The sequence below is a fragment of the Puntigrus tetrazona genome, chromosome 23 (assembly GCF_018831695.1).
Source record: "Puntigrus tetrazona isolate hp1 chromosome 23, ASM1883169v1, whole genome shotgun sequence".
NCBI lineage: Eukaryota > Metazoa > Chordata > Actinopteri > Cypriniformes > Cyprinidae > Puntigrus > Puntigrus tetrazona.
Genome location: NC_056721.1, coordinates 6,374,834 through 6,402,212, shown reverse-complemented (window position 1 = coordinate 6,402,212; position 27,379 = coordinate 6,374,834). Strand labels below are relative to the sequence as shown.

The window sequence follows — 27,379 nt, the reverse complement described above, 5'->3', positions numbered from 1 at the left end:
TTTTTCAGCAAGTGTAGGTTATAGCGGCAGTTAATCCGGTGCTCGCATATTCTCTTATTGGCTCGTCACATGAGGACAGTTTGATGTCCAAGATCTCCGTTCCCTTCATCCAGCCTCACTGATGCTTCTCTCTTCTGAATTCTCTCTTAGATCGGTTTTTCTTGAACTGTTATTTGTGCCGCTTGCCGGAGTTTCTTTGTCTCTATGATTTGAAATCGTAATTGGTAGCATCTGTTGGTGGACCACCATCATTGCAGGCATGATTTTGTGATTGATAACGTGGTTATTCGCAGATGCTTTTTGTTTATTGTGACCTACGGGAGACGGATGGCAGGGACGGTCCGCTTGAGGCACCCTGGACATTAGTGCCATGCTGATTGGAGAACATTTGTGGCTGAGGCAGGATGGAGATCTGAGCAGTTCTCCAGTTTGTGGGCTGGATTTATACCTTTGAGGCCCAGATTGTAGAAGCTCCACCACCAAACATGCTGTGGTTTCTCGTCGAGTTTGATCTTCCAACTACAGGGACAGATACAGGAAGTGTAGTGAGCCTCAGTGGAGTTTTAATTGGTCTAATGGTCAGTGATGTGATTCTTATTTGTTACATGAACACAAACAATTCTGTTCCTATATGCATTACATTTGAATAGCGTCTCATATAATTGGCACATGTTTCTTTTTATTAAATCATAGACTATATGCATTTGGGTGGAATTTAAAATTATAATGATATCAAGTAATCATGAATACAGTGAAAAGCCTAAAAGCCATGTTAAAGAGGGTCCCTGTGCTGTGTATCAAGATCAAAATGTCATATCACATATTTTTATTAACAAGACAAATTTTCATTTTGTTTTAATTTGGTGTTCTAAAACAATAAAAATTAATCTAGACAAAAAACTACTAGAAATGACAGCACAAAACAAAATGACTAAAACATTAACCAAAATTAAAAAGTAGAAAGTATACAAATAAAAACCGATTCAGAATATTTATAACAACATCTATTAGGAAGAATATGTAATTGGATCAATAATTAATTATATCATATGACATGTTACTTTTTTTTTTTTTTTTTTTTAAACGAAACAAACATGGATACAAAGAGGACATTTCTGTCAGCTTGGCACATGTTTTAAGCTATATTTAAAAGATTATAATTTTCCTGGACACTCTAATATGTTGTTGACTCCCAAATGTCAGTCGGTCTCATTCATTGTTTGCAAGTTGCGCTGGAACACAAAGTTCGCTTCATTGCAGGATATTGCACACAATGCGAGGATCTGTTAAAGCTGGAGCTATTTATGGGAGAGAAGAGAGTGCAGAGGTGAAGAATCATGGGAAAATTGGTACGTGGGTGCGCGTTTCTCCCAAAATACGGACTTGCCAGTCGCTTTCTGTCATTTCTGTGTCTGTTTATATCCAGATTGTCTGTTCAATTCCCCTTCTGTTCTTTCATTTGGGTTTGAAGGGGAGGGTTTTCTCTCTCTCAAAGGATGTACTTTTTGCTGGAGAGCTTTGGCATGCTGTTCTGGATGGCTAAAATTAAGTGAACAGTCCCTCCTTGTCTGTGCTCCGTGCCCGGGGGGCCGTCCCTACCCTCGGCCGCTCTTGGCACACTGTGGGCCGGGCAGTAGGTTAGTCTGTTGACGGGTGTAGCCGTCACACCTCAGAGAGCACCGGACCTGTGAGACGTGATCTTGTACACTCAGTTAAAGGGGCCGGGGGAACGGAGCGCTGATTATTTCTTCATTCGGGTCCTTGACCCTCGTGGACTTTAGCAGTGGAAAGGTAAGCTTTATAATGTACGTTCTAGGCTCACCTAACTAGGGTGCACAGAAAGGTCACTTTTACGCTTAATAGGCCTAAATTACAAAAACACTTACTTGTGGGCCAGATTTAGAGGACAACTACTACTTGTGTTCTGTCAGGTCGTTTAAATGGTTTCTTTTTAAGTGTATTTATGCGAGTTGAAGGACTTTTAGTTTAGTAATATAACTGTAGTACTATTCATTTGACAAACAACTGTATATCAGTGAGTTTGTTAAATGACATACAAATAAAATCAAACAAATGGGACTTTTTTTTTTATGTAATGTATTGTATTTGTATTTTCTGAATTTTTGTGAATTGCTTTTTTCTATCAATTTGTTACATATTCTGGTAAATAAGTTTTGACAGCTATTATTGTTTAATTGTTGTAATAGTTTGAAAATTTCATTTCATATAACTACTTTAAAAATTATTAAAAGGATTAACAATACAGATTTATTTTCGCAGCCTTTGATCATATTTACGATGAGTGCCAATTCTGAGCATGTCTAAATGTAATAAAAATTGTCACCATTAAATTGAAACTTTTCTAGAAATAAATAAATAAATATTAAAAATAAATAAATAAATATTAAAAATAAATAAATATTAAAAATAAATAAATATATATTAAAAAATATATATATATATAAAAATATATATATATATATATATATATATATATATATATATATATATATATATATATATATATATATATATATATATATATATATATATATATAAAATAAAATGCTGTAATATAATAATGAAAGTTTTTTTTTTTAAACCTTATGAATGCACAGCATAACTACAGAGTACTTGTAGTATCTTGTAGCTTGGCCTGTGTGTTTTGTTTTTTCTTTATTGTGGACATTTCATACGTCATTGACCCTTGGCTAAAGTCAAGGAAAATTAATAGAGTAGGAACATGGGAAAAACTAGAAGCTGAATTTAGAAGAATGAAAGGATATCCAAGCATTAAGGAGCTGTAAAAGAGAAAGAGGTTTTCGTTTGGATGGGCAAACTGAACTCTGGCAGAGATCTCTGAGAGGGATAACACGAGACGATCAGGTTTGATTAATCCAGAAAGAGGGCTTTCTTAGTAACCGCGGGTCTTTAAATGGGACAGTTTAATGCATAATGCTTTACATTTGTCATGGGGCACTTTTAGAGGGCATGCGCTTTAAGTAGTCTGAAGCAGCTGATCATGGTGTTTGTTCATAGAGAAAGAAAGAGTTTCTCTGATAAGGCAGTTATAGTCAGTTTCTCAACCACCTTCGTCAAACTGAGGAAGTCTTGTGTCACGCTACAGTCAAAGAACAAATGGTCATGAATGAGGAGAGGACAGGCACTGACACCACTTACAAATGATCCTTTGCGTCTCGGTTACTTTTGCTTTAGGGCCAATAAATTTCATTAACATTAAAAAGGATCATTATTATGAACTATAGGTGCTGTATGCTAATGAAGTAAAGTATATTTAGAAGGTTTTAGGGCATTTCTGTGTGGTTGCTAGGTTCTGAAAGTACAGAATATAATATTTCCTAGGATGTTGTTATCATGTTTTGGGTGATTGCTAGGGTTATGTGGGTAGGTACCCAGTATTCTGGGTGGTTGATAGGGTGTTGCTATGTTTTATGATGTTCTGGGCGGTTGCTATGTGCTATGATGTTCTGGATGGTTGCTAGGGTCTTACTATGTGCTATGATCTTCTGGGGGGTTGCTATAGTGTTACTGTGTGTTGTGATGTTCATTTGCTTAATCATCCAGAGGCAAATTTAATTGGTACTTCTAACTCTTTTATATATTAAATCGATTTTGAAAAAGTACTTCATTTTAATTATTTTGCCTTCACAAGTATTGTGTCCTGTAGGAATATATTAGTTGGGGAAGACAATGGTTGTGGAGAGAGGGATTCCAGTGGCTGTATGAGATGGTGCCAGCTCATTGAAGCTGTGGCTGTGGCACCTAACGGGCACGTGCTGCATTTCTCCACAGCTGTCCAAACAGGGTTCGAGAGAGAGAGAGAGTGGAAAAGAGTGCTAAACCCCTCTAACACTCTGCCAAATGGAAAAATGCATATCCAAACACAAGGCTGCATTATGCTGCTCGGCTGTGGGACGTCGTACAGAATTAAAACCAAACCAAGCCCAGTGTACAAACATGCTGCATGACGAGTTAGTCTGTCTGTTAGTCCCGAGCCTCATCAGAAGTGATAACGTACAAATTAGCATTTGAGGAGGATATGTGGCTGTCAGGTATTTCGGAGTCAAGCGCTGCACAGTGGGCTTGCTATGAGTTGTTTGTGTGAACTAAAGCGTCCTCATCGAGTTTCTGACCGCAAGATGTGCCACTTTCAGATAAAAGGTTTTGTCGGGTTTTTGTTTTTGTTCTCAGCATTGAAAAATGAGCTGCTGTACATGGAAAGAGAGACAGAGGCCTGACATCCAGAGGAGAGTTCAGGTCAGTGAAGGGAATCGGGCAGAGGAGCAGAACGCAAGATTTATTTGGTGAAATGTTGAACTAAAATGGCAAAAATGACAGGATTACAGATGGTGATTGAGCGAGAAGCATGAGTTTAGCCTCAAATACAAACCCCTTTTTTAAGTATCGTGTTTGTCTTTTCCAGGCGGGGAAGGGCGAGCCCCACGTCTTTAAAGAAAAGACCTTCAAAAAGAAGCGGCAGTGTGGGGTGTGCAGGCAGAGCGTGGAGAATTTGGGCTCTTTTTGTCGAGGTGAGTAACATCTGACCATTTCAGCTTTTATCTCAGGGTTTTTTTTACATTTTTGATGCCAAGGACCCACAAATACAATGTTCCCCTATTATATATAATCAACTTTATGTATATGTTTATTTATAGAAAAATAAAATTATGTTTTGCTAATGTATACTGAGAAGAAGCATACTTCTCTAAAGAAAACGTTTTGATTATAAATTAAACAATTTACTTTAATATTATGAAAATAAATATTATGTAGACAATATTTACACTTAATTCAAAGTACCTTTGAATACTTTCCAGTCCAAATGATTTTATGACAACTATTAAACTATAAAAAATACATTTTCAGTATTGGAAATAAAGCTGAAAAACTATCGCTAATAAATAAACGACATTAAATTGTAATAAGTTTATGCCAAAGTGCTAAAATTTATTAAGATCTATATTATTAAGATTAACATCTATATAGAAGGGTTTTTCGAAACTTTGATGATCATAAGAAAAAAAGATTTTAGATGCTACTAATCACTTATACAAACTCCCATAAATGATTAAATTATGTTGCATCTTATTGTTCTAAACGGGGGTTCCCTAAGACTCCCTGTATGCCACTAAAGCCTAATCTGTATCAGACTTATTGACGTTTCCCTCTCTTTGCCGCCCACAGTCTGCAAAACGGCCACTCATAAGAAATGCGAAGCCAAGGTAAGAACATTTCTCCCATTTCTCATCGGGTCATAATGTATTTATCAATGTCTCTTTCACTCCCTCTTCAGATTAACATGGGAGTTTATGTATTTAAAAGGTTAGCTCTCTCTCTGTGTTTCCTGCACTGAAGGCCTCCCTGTGTTGGGGCGGCAGTGTTGGCAGCCGCAGCCCAGCTCCGCACAGCCGTAGTGAAAGACTCATTGATAAGACCGATGGATGCCAGCGCTGGCACACCCATATCAGGCACGGCTCCAGAAGAGCACCCTGGGATCTAGAGTCCCAAGCCACGCTTTAAAGCTCTTTGCTTTATTCATAGTTGCTGATCTTGTATAGAGTAACTACTGTGATAGCCAGTGTTATATAACCTAATTCGTCACTCCCTGGCACTGGCAAAAGTTTGGTCAATGTGCAAAGAAACAGTGAGTGATTTAACATGCCACATGGTTATTCAATCAGCAAATCGCAACCCGCTGAAATGCTCTTTATGACACAGAGAGCTGGCAGTTAGTCTAGAGCTGTATCATGCTCACTGGCTGAATAGGATCTTTTTCAGGCGTGAGTTTTTATAATGACTAGGGTAAATGATTATGGTGCATTTCATGAATGCATTTCAGTCACTATGTGGAATTAGGGTTCAGAAATTTACTTGGTACATTTTCCTTGCAGATTGCAAAATGCAATGCAACTGATTTTAATAGCGCGGTACATCTGCAGTAAATGAAAGGTTGTAGGGTCGAATCCCGAAAACAGACAAATCAATCTGATTAATGTTTTTCATTATTGCAGCCATGGTCATAGATTCATTTTTATGAATAATTAAAATGTCAAGCATAAATACAAAAGCAACTAATTATTATAGTGTACAACTGCAATTCTGGGCTGGTAACTGAAACGTCATAAAATGATCTTTATGAATAATTCAATTTTAAGAATCAAGGAACAAGTATTAAGATGTAAATGGTGTAGTACAATGGTTATACTTTTCAGTGTATAACTGATAGTTGGTGGTCACCCTCTCCAGAGAACATAAACCTAAAAAAAAAAAAAAGGAAACCTTATCGGCCTTCCCTCTCTTAGCACCTCGCAAGACAGAACAAAGACAAATTTTCAAGAACACTTAAGCCCTCTTAGGTCAGAGTGCCATGGCTTTGTTCCAAGTCATGGGTTCAAAGAGGGTCTGGCAAACTCTTGCTCCATTTTAAAGTGCTATCACAAAAATGTTAGACATGCTTGGAGTAAAAAAAAAAAAAAAATCTGAGCACTCATGCAACACAAATCTCCCATTTGAAATAATTACACACTGCATTTGACCCTAAACAGTGCTTCAATTCAGAGTATAACCTGCAGAGGTTTTATTCAGCGCAGCAGAAATCAGTATAAGCCTTTCTCCTCTGCTCTTTAATATAGAAAATCCACTCAAACACCATTCAGCTGTTTCATGTTGCTCTCTTAAGCTTTTGTCCCCTCCCTGGGCTCTGTTGCATTATTAGATGTGAATGGTTTTTTATTCACCTCCTCATAGCACTGGCCTTATTGGATTTTACACAGAGTTAGAGCTGCACAGTTTAGATGGCTTCATCTGTGAATTGAAAGGGAATGTCCATGTGTTAGCAGTTCTGTTAGAAATACAGATATGCGGACCATAGAAAATAGGAAAGGAGCCAAAAGCTTTATAGAGGAAGCACTCTCAGACACGAATGGCTAGTTGACTTCAGGAGCCAATAGGGAGTTATTAAACAAGTCCTTATAGAGTTTTTTTTTTATGAAGTGCAGTGTGATGACAGGTTGAGATGTGATGTCTGACCATGTTTTAACCAGTTTCTTAATAAACTGTGTTGTAGCTTGAGCACCAAATGGATTGGTTAGAGTGGTCATCTATCTGCCAACTTTTAATTTTAAATAATTTTTTTTTGGTTTATCATGAATATGTCTTGAAAATCTCTGTCATGACTCTTCTCGGCATTAGTTCTTGCATTCATGGAGACAACGCTCCTCTTCTGGCGTGCCTCGTGTGGCTTATATAGCCAGCTCTTGACGAGTCACAGGTGATCAGCCAGTGATGGGTGCAGCCAGGTGCTCCTCGTCCGTTACCAGGGCGACGCTGAGTGTTCCTCGGGAAACTTGTCACACTGCTTTTGTATAATACAAGATACTTGTATTATACAAAATATATAAAAAATATTAAACTTTCTTGTTTAAAATGGTCTGTTTTTTGTTATTTTTTTTAAGTTAGCCCATTGTTTGAAACCACAACCAATTATCTACCAACCAATCTAAATATCTCAGCCCTCCCCTGGGCAACAGCTGGCAGCAGATGGTGTTTATCTGGACTGACTCATCGCTCTTTAGATTTAAGATACATTCTATTTATATCCATCATTGTTTGGGTGAACTATTCACTCGAGTCATACAGTAGAGATGAGCTGGCTCTGTCTGGTCTGTAACCAATAAAAACGTAGTTTAACCCCCTCTAGTGTAGCCTATACAGTGATGTGACCACGCTGTTTTTTTTACTTTTACCCACTTACATGGAAATACCCCAGTTCTTTTCCCTGAAATGCATTTCCTGAAAACAAAGATGAAAGGGAATAATGTCAGTGCCGCTCTTGCTTGTGTGTCCGTCTGGTTGATACAACCTCGTCTACAACCTTAAACCACAGGAAGTGACCTCCAGCCCACAAACGAGTCACTGACTCATCTTTAACTCGTTTTTTAGCATTTCAAATGAACCTTAGCCTTCACTGAGTCAAGTTGATCGTGTATGACAAATCACAGTTAAAGAGTCACAGTTTGCTGTTTCATGTTCGGATCTGTGGAGGATGTCATAAAATTTTAGACTAAAGTAAGTTTGAAATTTAAGTAGCGTAATGCATTTCAACAGGCTTAAAATAATTCACGATGGAGGTGATAAAGCCTATTAGAGTATCATGGCTTTAACATAGGAGCATGCTAACAAAAACTCTATTACTCAAGACAGTCACTAATAGCGTGGTAAGTGAGTCTGCTTTGTATGTAGAGCATTTCAAATCGCTCACTTTTGAGTGTCAGTGGCAGTTAGCATGCTGTCTTAGCACATAAAGTCAAAGCTTAACTGTATTTTAGTTTTTTCCATGCATCCTGCGAGTGGTAGAATCTTATCTATGTGCCAGAGTGGAAAATTCAGTCCATGGAGAAAAAGAGACGATGGGGGGAAAACGATTTAAGGGGTCAGAAAGGGGAAAACAACGAGAGGAATAGATGGCAGAGTAGACCGTCAGATGGAGGAAGAATCATTTCCGCCACTTTTCTGGGCAAAAGGGATCCTGTTTCCCATGGCACTGGTGGCTGAAGTGGGATATGAACTGGTACAAATGAGGGAAGTGAATGGGTGGGCTTTTCCAGTAAATCTTTCATTTCATCGCCCCTCTTCATGAGCTCATCAATGCCATGTGTTTCCCAAGCTTCCCTCAGGCCAGTGTGTGTGCGTGTGCGTATGAACCCAACCGTGTGTGTCTCAGCTTTGTCCAAATCAGAGCTAGTTTCGTTTTGCATCATTTAGAGGTTTCGACTCAGAGGTCTGGATTACATCCGGCTCCTAATGTGGGGTAACAAGGAGAAGTACATGCCAAAAAAACTGAACTAAGAGTATAAAACCATGAAGGAATCAACCGCTTGAAGCTGTGTCGTGCCATTTATGCAAAACATAACATTTTTCTGTCGTCCACTTGTGAGACTTCTGTTTAAGTTAGGACAGTAATTTTGAAGATCAGTTTACCTTATTAAAGAACTGAAATATGACTCCGGTAGCGAGCGGAAGAGCAAAGGTTGACCTGAGGTGTTGGCAGATGCTGTTTGAACAGATACCCACAGATGATAATACACCGATGATTCATAACACAAACATCAAGCTCACATTGTGCACAGTAAATAACCCATTTTCAGTTTCAGTATTCATTTAAAGGGGTCGTATGATGTTGCTAAACATTATTTAGTGTATTTGTACATACTGCACATTCTTGTTTCTCCTTTTAAGCCCCGCCTTCTTGAAACGGGTCGATTTGCAGAAAGCTCAAAAAAGGAAGGTGTGCTCTGATTGGCCAGCTATCCGGCGCGTTGTGATTGGCCGAATGCTTCAAGTGTTTGGCGGAAATGTTAAGCTCTTTAACATAACATGATGCTATGCTATGACACCAAAACAGTAAAACACAATACAAATGAAATTTGTATTTCCCCCCCCTAAAAAAAAAAAGGAAAAAAAGTCAAGCTGCCATGAGTTTCCCATTGCATTTTGTCATCAGTGTAATTGGCACATATGGAAACTATCCGTGTGAATAACTATCAAGTGATGAAAGATGTCTATAACATTGGCGTATTCTCCAGTATGTCCACGTCTTTGTATTTATAGCCTCCATAAAGGATTGTATAAACACATGAGATCAGAACAACTGTGGCATGTCGTTGTCTAATTACAGAAGCCGTGCTGGCAGAGGTGGGGTTTTTTCCATCGCTGATATCTGCTGATTGTGTTTAGATTTGTTTCCATTTGGACGGAATCTATTTACTTCTGTTTATCCGTGTCTTATCTTTTTGATTGGTTGCTTCAGTCTAAAGATTTGCGACTCTTGCTTAGTTTGGCAATAAGACAGTAAGAAGGGGTGATATAATAGAGACTGAAGGAGAAAGATAGTAAGTTGGAGGATGATTACAGCTCTGGTCTGTGTGTACACATGTTGTCTGCCGGAGTTTGGAATTATTTTGGAATTTAATCATTCTCAATAATAATATGTAATTGCGTTGTGTGTGAAAGCAGACCTCTGTGTATTCCCAGCCTCTCCCGCGGGATCTGCTCTGGGCTGTGTGTGTGTGTGTGTGTGTGTGTGTTAACATGCTCACAGCTGCTCAAGGCTTAAGGTCATGTTAACACACAGCGAATTGAGGAATGAAGAATGGTTTGACATCTGTCTGCTGATAATGTCTAATAATGAATTATTCCAACATACTTTTGTATTACCTTTTTTTTGTACAAACATGCATTGCGTATTTGTTATTTTATTTTTTTATTTATTTAGATGCTTCTGTATTATAATCTACAAAAGAGCGGTTATTCCTGTATTCCTGCCCCCTATCAGTATACATCCATATTGGCTACATTTAGTTTGAGTCTGATGCTCCTTTTGGGATATATTATATTATATTATATTTTATATTGTATTATATTATATTATATCACCTGTTATTGTTATACATTATTATTAATAATGTTTTTATTGTTTTATTATTATAATATAATTTAATCATTATTATTATCATGCAATTAATTTCATTATTATTGTAAATAAATTGTAATAAATTATTTAATAATAATGTTTATTATTATTTATTATTTATATAATTATTATTGTTGTTAATTAACAATAAAATTGTGATTTATAAAACAATATAACAATGATAAGTACTGTTTTATTTTATCACAGTCAAGATTGATTAACTAGTATATCATTAATATTTTCACATTACAGCAATTGTTTGCATTTATATTTCATAAAAAAAAGAACAAAATGCTAAATGTAAAATGCAAAAAAAAAAAAAGTTCTTCTTGAACTATGTCCTGGATGTTGACATGTTTCTTAAGATGTACACTCACTACTGAAGGATTCATTAAAGGAATAGTTCAGCCAAAAATGAACATTTTGTAATAATTTACCTTGTGTCACCCTTGTGTCGTTCCAAACTTGTATGAGTTTCTCTCTTATGCTGAATATAAAAGAAGATATTTTGAGGAATGCCGGTAAACTGTTCACTGGATACCAACAACTGATCGGTCTCTTCAAAATCCCTTCTTTTGTGTTCAACATACAAATACAAGTTTGCAACGACATGATTCGGTGAGGACAACATTTTCATGTTTGTGTGAACTGTTCCTTTAAGGCTGTGTCTGTTGATCTGTAGTGAAGAAGGTGCTTCTCCCGAGACCCCTGTATTCTGCTCGGACTAATTAGACTGTTTACACCCCGAGCCCAGCGTCCAGCCTCGCTCTCCTCCCACGCTCTGACATCCCTCCATCTCTCCCCCCCTCCTTCCTTCATTTCCTCTTCTCTCCACCCTTCTTGTGTTCCTGCGCTGGTTACAGTATGACTGCTTGTTACATATCCTCCTCTGATCCGCACTTCCTCTCTCTAGCCTTGTTTTTATCTCTTCGCACATCTCCAGACCCCAGCACACACGTGTACACACACACACACACGGAGCAGTAAGGAACATTTCCTCTGTGCCTCCGAGGAACTCTTAAAAAAGCCTCACACCTCTACGAACAGGAAGCAAGAGCAGAGCGGATGAAGCAGCTGCTACTGAGGTGACAGTATCAAAGTCCATGTCGGGAGAAATCAGTCTAGGAACTACCTAGATGCTGAGGCTGACAAATGATAAAATACTGTTAAAACTACCACGTATACACTCCTGTTCAAAAGTGTGGAGTTTCTGGTCCAATGGCTACTAAAATGTCTTTAAAAGATGCTTTTTTATGCCTACCAAGGCTGCATTTAACATTACTGCATATTTTCAATAACTTATTTATGTAATGTGAATATATTTTCAAATGTAATTTATTCCTGTGATGCAGAGCTGAAATTTCAGCACTATCACTCCAGTCTTCAGCGTCACACGATCCTTTAGAAATCATTCTACATACTGATTTGCTGTTTAAGGAACATTTCTTGTTAATATTAATAAAAACGGTTTTGTTGCTTAATATTTTTGGAAAGAGTGCTACTTTTTTTTTTTGTAAAAAAATATTACTTTAAACAAGTTTTACTGTCATTTTATGTGTCAGTTTAATGTGTCATAGCAAAATAAAAATAAAAAATCTATAAAAAAAACTACACAAAAATTTCAAAATATAATATTCGGTCTAAAAATGCTAAAAGATGAAATAAAGCATTTGAAATGCATAGTGCATTTAGGCATTAAATTATTAAAATACAGCATATGACAAACGGGTTTAAAGTTTAAAGATAAGTCAAAGCGACATCTTAAACATAATACTATAATGTAGGTCTGATTCTACTAAAGGAGTAATATCTATTTGCATATAATTAATAACAAACATGCAACAATACAGCTAACTAACAATATTGTAACAGTAGCTATCTGTTTTTGCAAATAAACTCCTAATATGTTAGGATATAGTAGGATTAACTTTAAGTGAGTGCTGGATGATGCCATTTTTACATTTAATTGCATAAATAGTGGAAAGGAGCACAATTAAACACCAACCAATACTAATACATTAAAGAATCATCAATATCAGTGGATTATTAGGATTATTAGTCACGTACCGATTCCTTTGATGCGTCCCTACATACTAAGGGTTGTGTAAGGCTGAGTGTAAACGGTGTCTTTTACTCCAAACGTGACGTCAGTAATGAGCTTCTAAAGTCAAAACACATCCCCGTCGCATAAATGGCCTTCTTACTACTGCAGTGGTATTACATCTGGCACGTGTACTCGCTTGTGGACCGCTCCTCACCCTTAACGTCCCATTACACGTGGGAACATGTTCCTCCGGGCTCGCAGCAGAACACAGGGGCACAGAACAGGGGAGACACACACGGAGGGAGGGGAACAAGGACAGGGCTCGGGGAAGAAAGAATAACGGACGAAAAAAAGCAGGATGAAAGGGCTGCTTGCAGGAGTCGCGCGTAAGATATTGCCCTACAGATGGAAGTCAGAGTTTGTTCTGGCTGCGGGCCGGCCGGCCGGTCTGAGGGAGGTGGAATTAAATGAAGGGAAAACGAAAAGCGGAAAGCGTGGATTGGATAAGGGGAAAGAAAGTCAGAGCGAGTGATGGAGGGAGAGAAAGAAGGTTGCACACAGGAAGAAACAAAGGAGTGTTGGCGGGAAGGCGAGGAAAAAGATTAGCGAGAAGTATTTTGGTTTCAGAAACGCTCAGGCTTGTGCGGCAACAAAAATGGACCAGGGTTACCATAGTTTCCACCAAAATAGCATAGTCGCTACACTTATTAGTGGTTGTTGCTCATACTTTCGGGATCTGAACAAACCCATAATCCTGTGTATTAAACTTTGGCGCGTTACTCATCCAGCACTTTTCGTGCTGTGCACACGAGTGATACCTCGCATATTGTTTGGGAGAGATGTGATATTATTTTCCTCAGCGGATAGAGAGTTGGACAGTCGTAAAATATCTCATAATCACACATATCTGGCCTCTATTGATGGGGTCTGTAAGGAACCGTGAAGAACATCCAACCCACCACTTACAGCAGTGTCATGATAATAAACAGAAACACCTTTTGACACATTTCCTTAAAATCACCAAGTTTAATTTTTGGGTGAGCTATGCCTTTAAGAAAACAAAGGGCGCTTAATACACAAAATTCACTTTTACATGTTGTTTGAGCATAAATGTGCATCGGAAGTGTTACACAACCACCGTATAATGGTTAAAATCCGCTCGCTACTTTTTTCAATCCACATAAATCATAAGCAGTGTGTCAGAGTCTATAAAACATGACGTCTCATTCCACAAGCCCCGCCCACAACTGTTGACGGACACTGCTGTATTAGCCGAGACCCGGCCCCGAGCGAGCCGCACACAATCTGCCATGTTTATGTTCATGCTAGAGCATTTAAAAGCATCATTACACAAGTAAAGAAACGTCTTCTTAATAAAGCTCTAGGTGTTATTTTTTAAAGACATTTATGACAAGTGACAAGACATTTGTGAATAAAAAAAAAACATAAAAAATGTCAGTTTCCACACATTAAGCGGCAACTGTTTTCTGAATTGATAATAATAATAATTGTTTCTTGAGCAGCAGATCATAATACAAGATTGATTTCTGAAGGATCTGAAGAATAAAGCCTTGTTACACATAATCTTTAAAAATAAAATGACCTCAAACTGCATTTTTGTGCGGAACGAGTGAAGACCAAACTTTAGTTATAGAGGAAGAGAAAGGATGAACGAGTGGCGCGTGAAAACATGAACAGGATGAATGAGGAAATGTTTATGGAATGATTGACATGCAGAGGAAAAAAGAAATTAAAGGGGGGGGACATTTAGCAAAGGAAGTTGGAAAATGTTCCCAGGGAATTAAAAAAGTAAGAGCGAGAGGGGCATTGAAGAAGAAACATCTGTTTGTAGTGAAGGCCATTGAGAGTGTGCGAGGCTCAGTAACTGGCTCTCAGCGGCTGATGTCTTTAACACAGATGCAGTGATATCTTTTACACCTGGTAAAAATAGTTAGCGCTTATCTTCCCTTACAGTGTTACAGGCAGGTTGTGCAGCCCTCTGTGTGTGGAAAGAAATACAGAGATTTCTTGTCTTTGTATACCATGGGGAAGATGTTCTTTTCCAGTGGAGTGAAATATTACCTTCCACACTGCGTTTTGAGACATAATTATTCGCTTTCTTCAAATGTGACGGCAGCTTTTTAGCCAAGAAAAAAAGGAAACTTGATATTATAATGGGATCCCACCTAGCAACACACAAAACAGCCTTTTGGGTTAGTGTACTGTTTACTGCACAGCGTGCACTGGATGCTTATTTTACATGTTCAATTGCAAAATATATATATTAAATATATATTGAAAAAAATTATATATATATATATATATATATATATATATATATATAATTATTATTTTATATATTTTTGTGCAAATTTGATGAGCATCAGCAACAGTACAGCAATACTTTAATATTTAATACTTTAATAACTTTTTACAGTCCAGCATTTACTAAATAGTAAATAATACCGTGATTACCGTGTAATTATAATACAATCTGTATACTGTATATTGTGTATAGCACATTTTAGCAAACGTAGTCCATCCAGGTGTTGCATTCATAAACTCACACGCCGTAAATATGAGTAGTGTGTTATTCTGATCTCACTCATAGACTCACTGAACTGTGTGTGTGAACATCTAATCAAGTGAGAATTTGATTGGACAAACTTGAGGACACACCCCTGAGACATCAGTGCTTTTGGACCATTTTTGGTCGAATTTGAATGTCGGGCCAGCCAGCGCCTAGCTACGTTAGCCTCAATGCTAACAGACATGCCAGAAGCCACAAAACTCCCAGTGTTGGCATATATTTGGAGACACAAATACCAAACACCCAAGTCCCTCCGTCCTCCAGAGCCTCGTAAGTTATGTTTCATTGTCTTGTTGAACAAAAACATACAGTCTTTTAATAACTCTCTATCTCACTCCCTAGACTCTCTCTCTCTCTCTCACACACACACACACACACACACACAGGTCAAGGTCTAGTGTAGCGTCGGTGCGCTTCTCCCTGCCTCAGCCCTTTTCCTGTGGCCAAACAAACAGGGCAGGACTGGGCAGGGGATGTGTGGGGAGGGTCACGCTTCATGTTACGTAAGCGTGAATGTCATCACACACACACACACATACTTTTTCCTGCCCATAAGCACGCTAATGATGAGAGCCCTTAAGCTTTAGCCTGTACAACAAAAACATGTAGACATGTAAACATGTCTGTTTGGGTGGGTGAGGGTTGCCTGTCATATACGTACAGCACTGTGCCACAATTTATGTCGTTGTGTTTTGTTTTGTACGAGAGGAATGTGCGTACTAATGTGTTCGGTTACTGCCCATCACCCACAATCCCTTGCATCTCACTTCTTCTACCAGTCTCGGTGTTATCAGCAGATAGTTAGCTTATCTGTTGCTTTGGGGAAGCATTTCCTTCTCCCCATCCCAGCAGATCCCTCGTCACCACTCCCTTCCCCTCGTCCCGGGACGTAGCGGGGAACGCCGACGGGCTTTTGAGGGAACGTGTCTGTGTCGGACGGTGGAGCTGATGCAGGTTTTGAGTCATGCTTGTTTTCTCCGTTTCAGATCAACACAGCCTGCATCCCAGCGCAGCCCTCAGAACTGGTAAGACTTGGTTTATCCGTTTCTTTCCTTTGCCTTTTCACTCAACTGCATCTCAGCATTTATGAGTTTTGCTCTTGCTTACATTTATACCAGCAGTATCTCTTTGCCTCCCATAGTTTTTTTGCTCATTTACTTTAATTCCCTTGCTTTTCCATTGACATTGTCAATGTCAAAAATTACAATTACGGTATTGGCATATAGCTTTAATCAAAACTTTTATTACACGGCTGTTCAAAAGTATGGGATTGTACGTTGTATGTTTTTGCAAGAAAAATAGTAATATTGTGAAATATTGTTACAATTTAATATAATTGTATTTGACATGAATGTATTGTAAAATGCAATTTATTCATGATGCTTCTGGAAGTGATGATTATATAATAAGCCCCTGTTTACGATGCTTTATCTGTGTTCTCTTCTGCTGCAGAGAAGGGGAACGTCCTCCTCTAGACACATTCAGCATCTGGTAAGAACTTTTCCTCTCTTTCATTATCTCTCACACAAACTGGCTCACAGATCTTTAGATTAGGGATTTTTGGTCAGCCGCTTTGACCAAAAATATTTATTGATATTTGAAGTACTAATTAGGACACGAGTTATTAATTAGGACATTGCATTAGGTTATTTTTTATTTTATTTTATTTACATTGAATTTCATCGAAGTCTTCAGCTTTGACGTCAAAAGTCATTGGATCGTTATTTGATTTTCTGTATCTAGGCCCACAGTTTAATCAGAACCATTAGACTTCTAACAAAAGTCTACTCTTCATTTTCAGCCTCAATCAGCATTTATCTGTTTATATATCACACATATGCGTCTCCATAAGAGTAGAACAGAAATTAAGAACAAACTTTTCTTAAATCAACTGACAAGGCAATCTTTTGTACTAAGAGTTGGCACTGTCAGCAAGTTTATTGTGTCAAAATAATCTCTTTTTGTCTTTTTTCCAGGGCTCAACCAAGTCTCTGACCTACACCAAACAGAGGAACACTCTCCCGAGGTACGTTTGTCTGAAGAGAGTCGAAGCTTTTAAAGCATCAGATCACAAAGCATGAAGTTGAGGGGCGAGCTCCGTAGGAGTGGTTGAGCGTGCTCGAGACTTTATTTCCTCAGCTAATCTCTGTTTATCTCAGATAAGTTACCTCATCTCAGCAGGGTTTTATTCCCTTTGGATTGGATGTGAAAAGTTAAAAATCCCTTTTGGCCGCAGTGTGGTGAGAAGCAGAGAGCTAATATGTGTCAGGGTTAGTTCAGCTGCACACCACTGACAGCTCAGCTGTGTCCAATCAAACTCTAGCTATCCAATAAAATATCATTTACTGGAATTTCACAGGGTTTTTATGATGACTTTATTTTGTTTTTTTTCGGAGATTTTTTTATTAGGCATGCACCAACATTGAATTTCTGGGCAATGTAATGATTATACATGATAAATGTTACATTTCAAAAGTTAAACATATGTATTATTTTATGTGGGACAAAAAAAAGAAAATATAAAAATGATATATATTTAATGCTAATTTATGTAAATTTAGGCATTCAAACATAATGTGCTGCAAAGATAACTACATTTAGAATATTACATTTAACACTTTTAAATAATAATAATATTGAATAATAAATAAAAATTAATACAAATACAAAAATAAAATTTAAAAAAACTTTAATTTCTTTACAAATATTTGTAATACATTATATATTATATATAAATGTAACTTAAGAGAATTTAGGCATCACAACATTATAATGCTCAGTATAAAAACTATTTAGATAATTGCTTAATATTACATTAAAATTCTGCATTATTTTATATGGGGTGGAATGAAACACTAAAAACAAAAAAACATAAAATGTATTATTTTTTATATATTATTATTATTTAAATACATTTTACAAACACTAAAAAACAAAAACATATTTTTTAAAATGCTAATTTAAATTAATTTAGGCATCATATTTTATGATTATTAATGATGTTTTTAAAGATAAACTTGCAGTGAGCATTAGATAGTGGAAAGTGATTAAATAAAGGGAATGAGCACAGTAAACAATCCCCCATCCCTTTTTTCTCAGCAGTTTTTTTCTGGTAGCTGTTTTTTTATCTTCCATCTAAAGCAATTCCAGATGGATAATTATCCGGGCTAAAAGCTGGTGGACTTGGTAGACCATCTTGGTCAATGCAAATGGTGTTAGAAGATCATCTTGGATCAGCAACAAACCGGCGGCTAAATTCCAAAAATCAACTTAACCACCTTAAAGACTCATTAAATTCAAGTCATTTGGCAGAATATTGAAGCTTTTTTTCCCGTCTCTCCCAGGAGCTTCAGTGTGGACCGGGTCATGGACAGAGTGATGGAGAGACACTATGACTTCGACCTCACGTACATCACGGAGAGGATCATCTCTGTGTTTTTCCCTCCTCTCCTGGAAGAACAGCGGTACCGCCTCAACCTCAGGGAGGTGGCAGCCATGCTCAAGTCCAAACACCAGGACAAGTTTCTGGTAAGTGACTCAGCATGTATTTACTGTATCTAAGGGAAGTTTACTTATGTCATTGTAATAGAGGCATTTTCACTGTTCCTCCCACAGTTATTCAATCTGTCTGAGCGGAGGCATGACATCACCCGCTTGAACCCAAAGGTAGGGGCTGACTTTTTACGATTGTGTGCGTTAATGTTACTAGTTGCTTTGCTGCCGAACTTTTAAAGACCCGATTACACCACCCAAGATTAAAAAGTCTCTCTCTCTGTCAGGTTCACGACTTCGGCTGGCCAGATATGCACGCTCCTCCTCTGGATAAGATCTGCGCCATGTGCAAAGCCATGGAGAACTGGCTGAACTCCGACCCCCAGCATGTGGTCGTTCTGCACTGTAAGGTCAGAGGTCATTGTAGTCTTTGGACGGTTCGTGTCAGGGTCACAGGGTACTAAAGGGTGCTGACGTGACCCTTAAGGACCACCCTGTGGAGCGTCGCCACAGATAATAACATGAAGACAGGTCTGAGAGGATGCCTGATTTGAAAAGCTTTTAGTTTTATGCGAGATGTGTTTAAAACATCAGCGGAAAAGCATAGAGTAAGAGATGAAAAAGCTCTAATGCTTATTTAGTTGTGTTGGATCTTTGGCAGGACCCACAATCTGGGATTTAAATCTAGTTTTAGGTCATTTTATATTTTAAAACAAAGAAATGATCATGTGGTCAGATGTTCTTCCACTGAAGCTCAAGTTGGATCATTCTTGTCAAGCAAAAGGGGGACATGTTAAAATATATACCATCTGTATCAGTTGTACTGATTAGTTTACATTTTTCCAGGGCAACAAAGGAAAGACAGGTGTTATCATTGCTGCCTACATGCATTACAGCAAGATATCAGCAGGGTAAGTTCAGTCATTCTAAATTGCAAGGGACAGGAGATTTATGTTCATGACAAAACACTTTCATTTGTTTGTTTATTCTGAATTCAAATAACTAACAGTAATAATCTAACTGAATTTAAATGCTAAAAATGTCTTCAACTGCATTTGTGCACACAGAGCAGATCAGGCCCTCAGCACATTGGCAATGAGGAAGTTTTGTGAAGATAAAGTGTCGTCCTCCCTCCAACCCTCTCAGAACAGGTACATCCCTTTTGATTTATTGATCTTTGTGATCTTTACATACTTTTTTAACACTGGCGTCTCCGCAGGTATATCTACTACTTTGGAGGGCTGCTCTCAGGGGCCATCAAAATGAACAGCAGTCCACTCTTCCTCCATCAGGTCCTCATTCCTACCATCCCCAACTTCCAGGAAGATGGAGGTGAGTGAATATTTTCACGACATCATTCCCTGACTTCATTCATGCACAAGCCCTCGATGAGGTCACTGAGGTAATATGCGTCTGTCTGACAACATGTGTTCATTAAACAAACCTCCTTCACATTCACACACTTTTTAAGCTTGTTTTTAATCTTTTGCAGTGGAGGAGAGAGAGACACGGGGATATTGCCAATTCCTCCTTCATATCTCACTTTTTCCTCACTGTCTTGACAGGTTTCTTCCCTTTCCTGAAGATTTATCAGTCCATGCAGCTTGTCTACACTTCTGGCATATAGTGAGTGAGGATGTATTAGAGACATTTACATCATATAAAGCATAATTAGAGGTATTTGCTAGGACAGGCATGCTCATTGAGTATTAGGTATCACCTATGTAGCGTTATCAAGTAGGGTGTTTAACCCTTCTTCATGAATGAAATAATTGATAAATCTAGTTTAAAGAGTATTTTTGCAAACTGTGTATGTTTTTTTGCAGTGATCTGCAGGGCTCTGGGAGCAGACGGCTGATTGTTACTATTGAGCCTGCGCTGCTGCTGAAAGGAGACATCATGGTATGTGAGGCTGTTTTTATCTGACCCTGATATATTACAACTGTCAAAACCGAAGGCATTTCCATCACTTTAATCTCTTTCTCTCGCTGTCTGTCACTTTTATGGTCGCTTTTTTTTGTCTTTCCTGTAGGTAAAATGTTATCACAGACGGGTTCAGTCCCCCGAGAGGGACTCTGTGTTTCGACTGCAGTTTCATACGTGCACCATTCACGGAGCTCAGCTCTGGTTCGGAAAAGGGGAACTGGATGAAGCTTGTTCAGGTACATTCATAATGGAACAAGCCAAGAATCATATGCCAAGCTCATATATTTTTACTATAAAACCAGAGCCGCCTGTCCAACTCTGACCGCCTTGAGCTGAAATGGCCTTGGGATATCAGCTGAGCTTGGTTTTTTTTACGATATGCTTTTTTATTTCGGTGGTCTGTGTTCTTTTAGCTGTGCTGTAAATTATCACCCTCATTCCCATTGGGTAACACCTGTGCACCACAGCTGCGTAATTGAGATGAGATACAGATTTTCACGTGACATTAGATTCTCTATGGGCTTACATACAAGCATGGGAGGCAACTTCAATTGCTTGTAAAACTCTGGGAAAATTCCTAGATGTTAATCATCGTTAGAATCAAAAACATATTTATGAAGTGAGTTTGGAGTATGGAGAGGATATTACATACAAAGCCTATTATTAATGACAAATATTATTAGTTGGCACAGGGACTTCTATTTTCCTGAAGATTAACAATCTCTATTCCAACTGTTTCCTGTAGATGACAGATTTCCCTCTGATGCCACAGTGGAGTTTGTGTTTTCATCTGGGCCTGAGAAAATTAAAGGTAAGATCTATTCTTAATTAAACTGCAGATGAATTTCTTACTAACTGTTTGCAGTTTAAGAGACCATTAAATTATTTAATTTTTTGAAAATAATTTTTTATTGTGTGTGTGTGTGTGTATGTGTGTGTGTTTGATTCAGGGAAGGTTAGCCAGAGGAATGATCCAGCTGTCAGCGTGGACTATAACACAAATGATCCGGTGGTGCGCTGGGACTCTTATGAAAACTTCAATCAGAGAAATCAGGACAGCCTAGAGGGTACAGCTATTCATTCATACAAACACATACTGGTATTTATTCAAGCCTTCAAAGGGAACATACAGTATTATTTTAAACTTTCCTTATTATTTTTAAATAAAAGTTGGACACTACTCTTTACAATATTTACAACATCTTGCCAGTTCAACGTATTGAATTAAATTATGACAAACCTTATATATTATAATATATTAAATGGGTTTTAGGGAAATATCAAAGGGCAAAATATGGACCACTACATTCTTTAATACACTAAACATTGATTAAAAAACAACTCTCATACATCTTTTCAGATATTGCTCACACACGTGGGCCTCTAGATGGCAGCCTGTACGCTCAGGTGAAAAAGCGCCGCGCTGCAGGCTCCACCTCCCTGCCGTCCACTAATGGGAGCCCTGCGAGGAGTTCCGAGGAACGTCCGAGTCAGCTTCTGTCTGTTAGCACTGATTCTGGACATTCATCCGTCCCACCTGACCGACTCGATGAGCCGTCTCGACAGGCTCCACCTACTCAGCAAGAGAGGGAGGAGCTTGAGCGCCTGCTGGGTGGGATTGAAGGTGATGGAGGGAGAGATCGTGACCGAGAAACAGCCATTTTGGATGACGGTGATTCCTTGCCTCCTGAAAGGTCTGGGTCACTGAGGCTAGGCCGTTCATGCTCATGTCGGGTGGGCTACCGATCCCAGAGTTGTGCTGAGCCTGGATGTGATGGACTCCACCACTTATCCAATGGGTACTGCCTTGATCGTCCCACCACCACTAATGGACACACAGGGGCTCCTTCTCCAGGCATGCCATCCGTCATAGGGCTTTGCCAACACCACAGTGCCCATCCTCACCAATCCCTGCCACCGCCAGATCTGCTCTGGGACCGCCAACAAGGTCCACAGCACTATCTTCATCGCACTTGCTCAGAGGGGCCATCACGCCACCTGTGTCCGTATCCATCCCAAGAGATCAGTCCCCATCCACATAGTCTGTCACCCCGACTGCTCTGTAGGGCAGATGAGTACATTCCATACCCCCACCACCACCACAACCATCCACATCACCCAAAACCTAGCGGTCCCTACCACGATGTCATGATGATAGATGGCCTAGTGACACCTGGCTGCCTCTGTCGGGACTGCTGTCTACGGCGGGAAGATTTCCACACCCTCCGTTTAGACAGAGAGGAGAGAATACACTGGGAGAGGGAGGCAGATCTTCACAGGGATACTGGGTTAAGACGAGGCAGAGATACTGATATGCAAAGAGGGGCAGAGATATGGGACCGGGAGGCAGGGCTAAGAAGGGGCAGAGAAATGTCTCTGCACTGGGAAAGAGATAGAGAAGCAGAACTACAGTGGGAGAGAGAACGGGAGGCAGAATACTGGCACAGGAGGGCTACCGTATCCCCCTATGGGCCTCATGGCCATGAATTACCAGCATTTAACTTTGATCCACTTCCCGCAGGCCATCCTGCATACCCTGAACCCTCCCGGTCCCACTCTCATGCCCATCTGGATCTTAAATACAGCAGCAGTTCCAGTGGATACCAGACACCACATCAGACATGCCCTTGCTCCCCCTACCAGCAGTCACCTTCAGAGAGTCGTGGATATGCCTCGGGTTACCAGTCTGAGTCCACGTCCCCTCTCCCACCTCCCTCTGCCTCTTGCCCTGGCCCAGTGCAACATGCCAGTGCACCTACAGATAACCAAACAGACCCTCAGCAGTATTCGTCTGATACAAATACAGGTTAGAAATGACTTGACAGATACAATTAAAATCTTTTTTTACAGTGTATTTGACAGCCTTTAAATTTTAATCTTTTGCAAGCAAGTTTTCATAATCTTATATTGAAGAAATGTGCATGCCCTTCTTCTGCGTTCAGTTTTATCTTTGCATGATCAAATTCGTTCATCAGTCTGTTTGCAATCCCTATCAGATTGCCCTGGTGCAGATAGCATAGGCTGGCGTAGTCACATTACCCATGGTTCCCTGCGGCGGACACATCGAGATCCAAATGCCCCATGTTCAACACCCTCTGATATTTCAGGACCTCCAACACCAGTACACACAAGCAGCCCCTTGCGAACCCAGGAAAGGTAACTGCATTTATAAGTAGATGTGGTGTTGCTCCTGCAGAGTTTTGCTCTGCCCCTAATCCAACACACTTAACCCACCTGAACCTTAATCTCCCACCCCTTCAAACAAAACTTATTCAGCTAATTAAAGTGGTCAGGGTTACCTGAAAGTAACAGCAGGTGTATTGAAGTGGGGTTGGAGATCAGGTAGCCCCCAGGAGCACAGCTTTTTATTTGCTTACTTAATTTAACATTGTGTTGATTTATTCTCCCATTTTCAGTCCAAGCCGTGAGTATGAGTCAAGAGAAGCAAACAGTGAAAGCAGTTTGGCCCACTCCCACAACAGGATGCACCCACCTGCCCTACAGTCCACCAGCACCAGTCTGGGATCTCGGCAAACTGTACTTTCTTCCAGTCAAGAGATTACTGAGATACACCCCTTTTCTGCCACACCCACCACTGCTCAACAACTCTCTGCCCATTCCTCGCCAACAACATCTTCCACTTCACAAATCTCAGCAGAACAGTCTACCCCTTTAACACCATCTTCAGAATCTACACAATCACAAACAAACACCTCACCTACTGCTGCTACAGTGCCGCCCACAGGGGAAATGGTACCACAATCAACTGAGACTGTTAAACAAGCACATTCACCAGGTCCCTCTTCTCCCATGCCGTCCAAATCCATCCCAGCTCACTTGCAGAGCAATGGAGTATCTCCATCTCCTGAATCAGACATCCCTTCTGCTTCTTCTGCCCCTGCATCCCTACAGCCGCTCACTGGCGAACACGAGAGCTCTTCTTCCCCTGAACCCCCAGTGCCTGGTTTCGCGACACTGGGTCGGAAGCTAATGTTGGGCTCTGAAATATCACTTCCTGCAGGACACAGTATAGACGGCAGCCCCAGCTCCACTCCCACCTTCCCTATTTCTCCAGCCTGCTGCACCCCATCTCCTCCGCCAGGCTCCTACTCAGGCTCCATCCCACAGCCTCCCCTTCCAGAAAAACGCCGCCCATCAGGCCAGCCAGGATCACCCAATGGGAGGTCTGGAACTCTGAGGGCATCCATGAGTCATCAGTCGTCTGGCCAACACCATGTTACATTCTCACCTTCAGTAGGAGAGCTGACTGTGCCCGCTGGACAGGGAGAAGTTGGTGTGGAGGGCGAGATGGCCAGCCGTGTCAGTGTGAAATTTGTGCAGGACAGCTCTCGATTTTGGTATAAACCTGGCATCTCCAGAGAACAAGGTGATCACTGTTGTCTTATAATTTAACTATATAGAACTAAATGCAGTTTAAAGATGCAGCTAACAAAACCTCTACATTTGTAAAATGAAAGTGCAGTATTCTTCAAAATAATAGGGTTTTCGCACTGCATGCAGGTAAATGCCATTATTTATGTTTTCCATGTTTGTGGAGAAAATGTGTTTACATGGTTTTTAAAAAATGCCAGGTACTTGGTGTTTAGAGTGTATTTGTCCAATCAGCATACACTTACGTCTCTGATAGTTCCTAGAACTGTTTTAGACCCTATTTTGAAGTAGGAGCTAATGTAGTTCTTCCAAAATAGAGTACCTGGAACTAAAACCATTCATAGTTCCTGCGTTGTGAACATGTCAAAAAGTAGGTAGTTCCACAATTAATTTTGGTACTATGAAAAGGTTCCTGTGGTGCAAAAGTCCCTAATGGCAAGATGTGGCTTTTGAAGTACATTCCCAAAAATTAAGTAATATCAAATTGAAATTTAGAAAATGTATGAAATTGAGATTGAAATCAAGACACCTATTAATAAATTCCCAGCATTATTGATCTTTGCATAAACAGATTTGCTTATGTAAATGCAACCATGTCTTATTAGTTATTTTTGCACTTTTGTGCTGTAGTGTTTTTGCACATGCTGCAACAGATTGTTGTTCCATATGCTTGGATCTTTTTTTATATAGTGATGTCTCATTAAACTGTCCTGTCTCTGTTCAACAGCTATAGCAGCACTGAAGGAAAGAGAGCCAGGGTCCTTCCTCATCCGAGACAGTAACTCTTTCCAGGGGGCCTATGGTCTGGCTCTGAAAGTTGCCAGCCCACCCCCCAACGTCAATAACCATAGCAGCAAAGGTACGCCACATCTGCAGGCATTTCCTCGCACAAACATTTATCTTGCTTCAGTGTTGCTCCCAAAGCTCTCTGTCTGCACAGGAAACACACGACTGCACCTGAAGTACTCTAACAGAGCTAAACATCACAGGAATTCCGAGCGCATGCGTCATTTCTTGACCAAACTGAATTTCAAAAATAATGACTGTTGTTTCTGATTGGACAAACAAATTGCTTGATCGGGTTGTGCTTTATGAAAATTTGAACTGAGAATGCCATTGCTAATTTGAATTGAGGCAGCAAACACAAAGTAGAGGTGCAATTCAAATTAGAAATTTTGCTTTTTTTAGCTAGAATATTTTATTGTCATAATACTGAACCAAGTTTGCCATTTATGTTTGTACAATACAACAAAATATTTAACTGAGAAAGCATAAGAGAACTGTTTGGAAAATGTTTTGTGTGACTTTTGCTTTTAAACAGTGATATATGTTATCTAAAATTGCAATAAAGTGCAATATTTCGGAAGGTTGTCACGACTTGGCATACAACCAATAGTTTTGCATCACAGTCTGCATTAAAGATATAATTTCCTGTCTGTTAGCAGGAGTAGACCCTCTGGAGCAGCTGGTTCGACACTTCCTGATTGAGACAGGGCCTCGAGGAGTGAAGATTAAGGGCTGTCAAAATGAGCCCTACTTTGGTGAGCAGTTTAGGAGTCTTCCATAAAAGTCTACGGGTTGGCTCGCCAAAAACCGATTAAGCTTAGTCCTGGTTCAGCTTAAAGGGATAACTTACCCAGAAATGATCGTTCTGTCAGTTTTTACTCACCTTCATGTCACCTAACATTTTTTATGAAGATGTTGGAAAGTTCTTGTCCTAAACCTGATCTCGAAGACCAGTATCTGAGTACAAAGTTGGTGTTAATAGAACAGGCAGTCTGAATAAAGCTGTATAAAAGTTGAGCTCAGGCGAAAATGAGTATGCACTTTCCTAAGATATCTGTGGGGGGGATCATTTTGCTCAATGCATGCGAGGTATTCAGACGGCAATGCTTTCCAATCTCCATGATATCTCTGTCATTTAGAGCGCTGGATATGCCAAATAGTTCAGAACACCGTTTCGTAAAAAGAACGAACGCACAACCTTGAGTTGCAGAAGTAGAGATAAAGCTCATGTCTTTGATGTAGCGCTTGTTTTTCTATATTAGAAAGCCAAAAAGTTCTTTTATGCTCGCGTTCAGTTGCCGTCTGGCTACGTTCTGGTGCTTTTGCAATGTGGCGCATCAGTTTTAAAGGTAAATAAAGTTGAAGTGTTATGAAAGCTAAGTATTGAGGTCCTCTGTGTGTGTGTTTTGTCATTGGTAGGGAGTCTTTCAGCACTGGTGTATCAGCATTCCATTACACCTATCTCTCTGCCCTGTGCCCTCCGCATCCCAGAGAAAGGTAAACAAAACAGCACACGTCAACACTGAATGATGAAAGCACAGACACAACATACACTCACTGTGGGGTTACAGATACGAGGAGTTGTAAGGCAAGAAATGAACGCTTTAAAGTATTTTTAGGAAAACCACAATGCTGCATTTTCCACTGTATTCTGTAA

The 27,379-nt window shown here is 39.6% G+C and overlaps 1 protein-coding gene across 3 annotated transcripts in view; it reads left to right on the top strand.

The window, feature by feature from the left end:
- Positions 1–27,379, top strand: part of tns2a (tensin 2a) — a 44,220-nt gene that overhangs the window by 12,223 nt on the left and 4,618 nt on the right. The window contains exons 2-23 of one of the 3 annotated variants that reach the window (XM_043224350.1): positions 4,445–4,550; positions 5,206–5,243; positions 16,113–16,151; positions 16,579–16,617; positions 17,103–17,152; positions 18,471–18,654; positions 18,742–18,792; positions 18,906–19,028; positions 19,465–19,529; positions 19,686–19,769; positions 19,838–19,950; positions 20,184–20,244; positions 20,445–20,520; positions 20,651–20,780; positions 21,290–21,355; positions 21,495–21,611; positions 21,905–23,350; positions 23,541–23,700; positions 23,961–24,931; positions 25,664–25,795; positions 26,382–26,477; positions 27,142–27,219. In XM_043224350.1, coding sequence (XP_043080285.1) covers positions 4,445–4,550; positions 5,206–5,243; positions 16,113–16,151; positions 16,579–16,617; positions 17,103–17,152; positions 18,471–18,654; positions 18,742–18,792; positions 18,906–19,028; positions 19,465–19,529; positions 19,686–19,769; positions 19,838–19,950; positions 20,184–20,244; positions 20,445–20,520; positions 20,651–20,780; positions 21,290–21,355; positions 21,495–21,611; positions 21,905–23,350; positions 23,541–23,700; positions 23,961–24,931; positions 25,664–25,795; positions 26,382–26,477; positions 27,142–27,219 — 4,225 coding nt within the window. Of the gene's footprint in view, positions 1–4,444; positions 4,551–5,205; positions 5,244–16,112; positions 16,152–16,578; positions 16,618–17,102; positions 17,153–18,470; positions 18,655–18,741; positions 18,793–18,905; positions 19,029–19,464; positions 19,530–19,685; positions 19,770–19,837; positions 19,951–20,183; positions 20,245–20,444; positions 20,521–20,650; positions 20,781–21,289; positions 21,356–21,494; positions 21,612–21,904; positions 23,351–23,540; positions 23,701–23,960; positions 24,932–25,663; positions 25,796–26,378; positions 26,478–27,141; positions 27,220–27,379 lie in introns of all 3 variants that reach the window. The other 2 variants (XM_043224349.1, XM_043224351.1) reach the window with 2 other exon arrangements.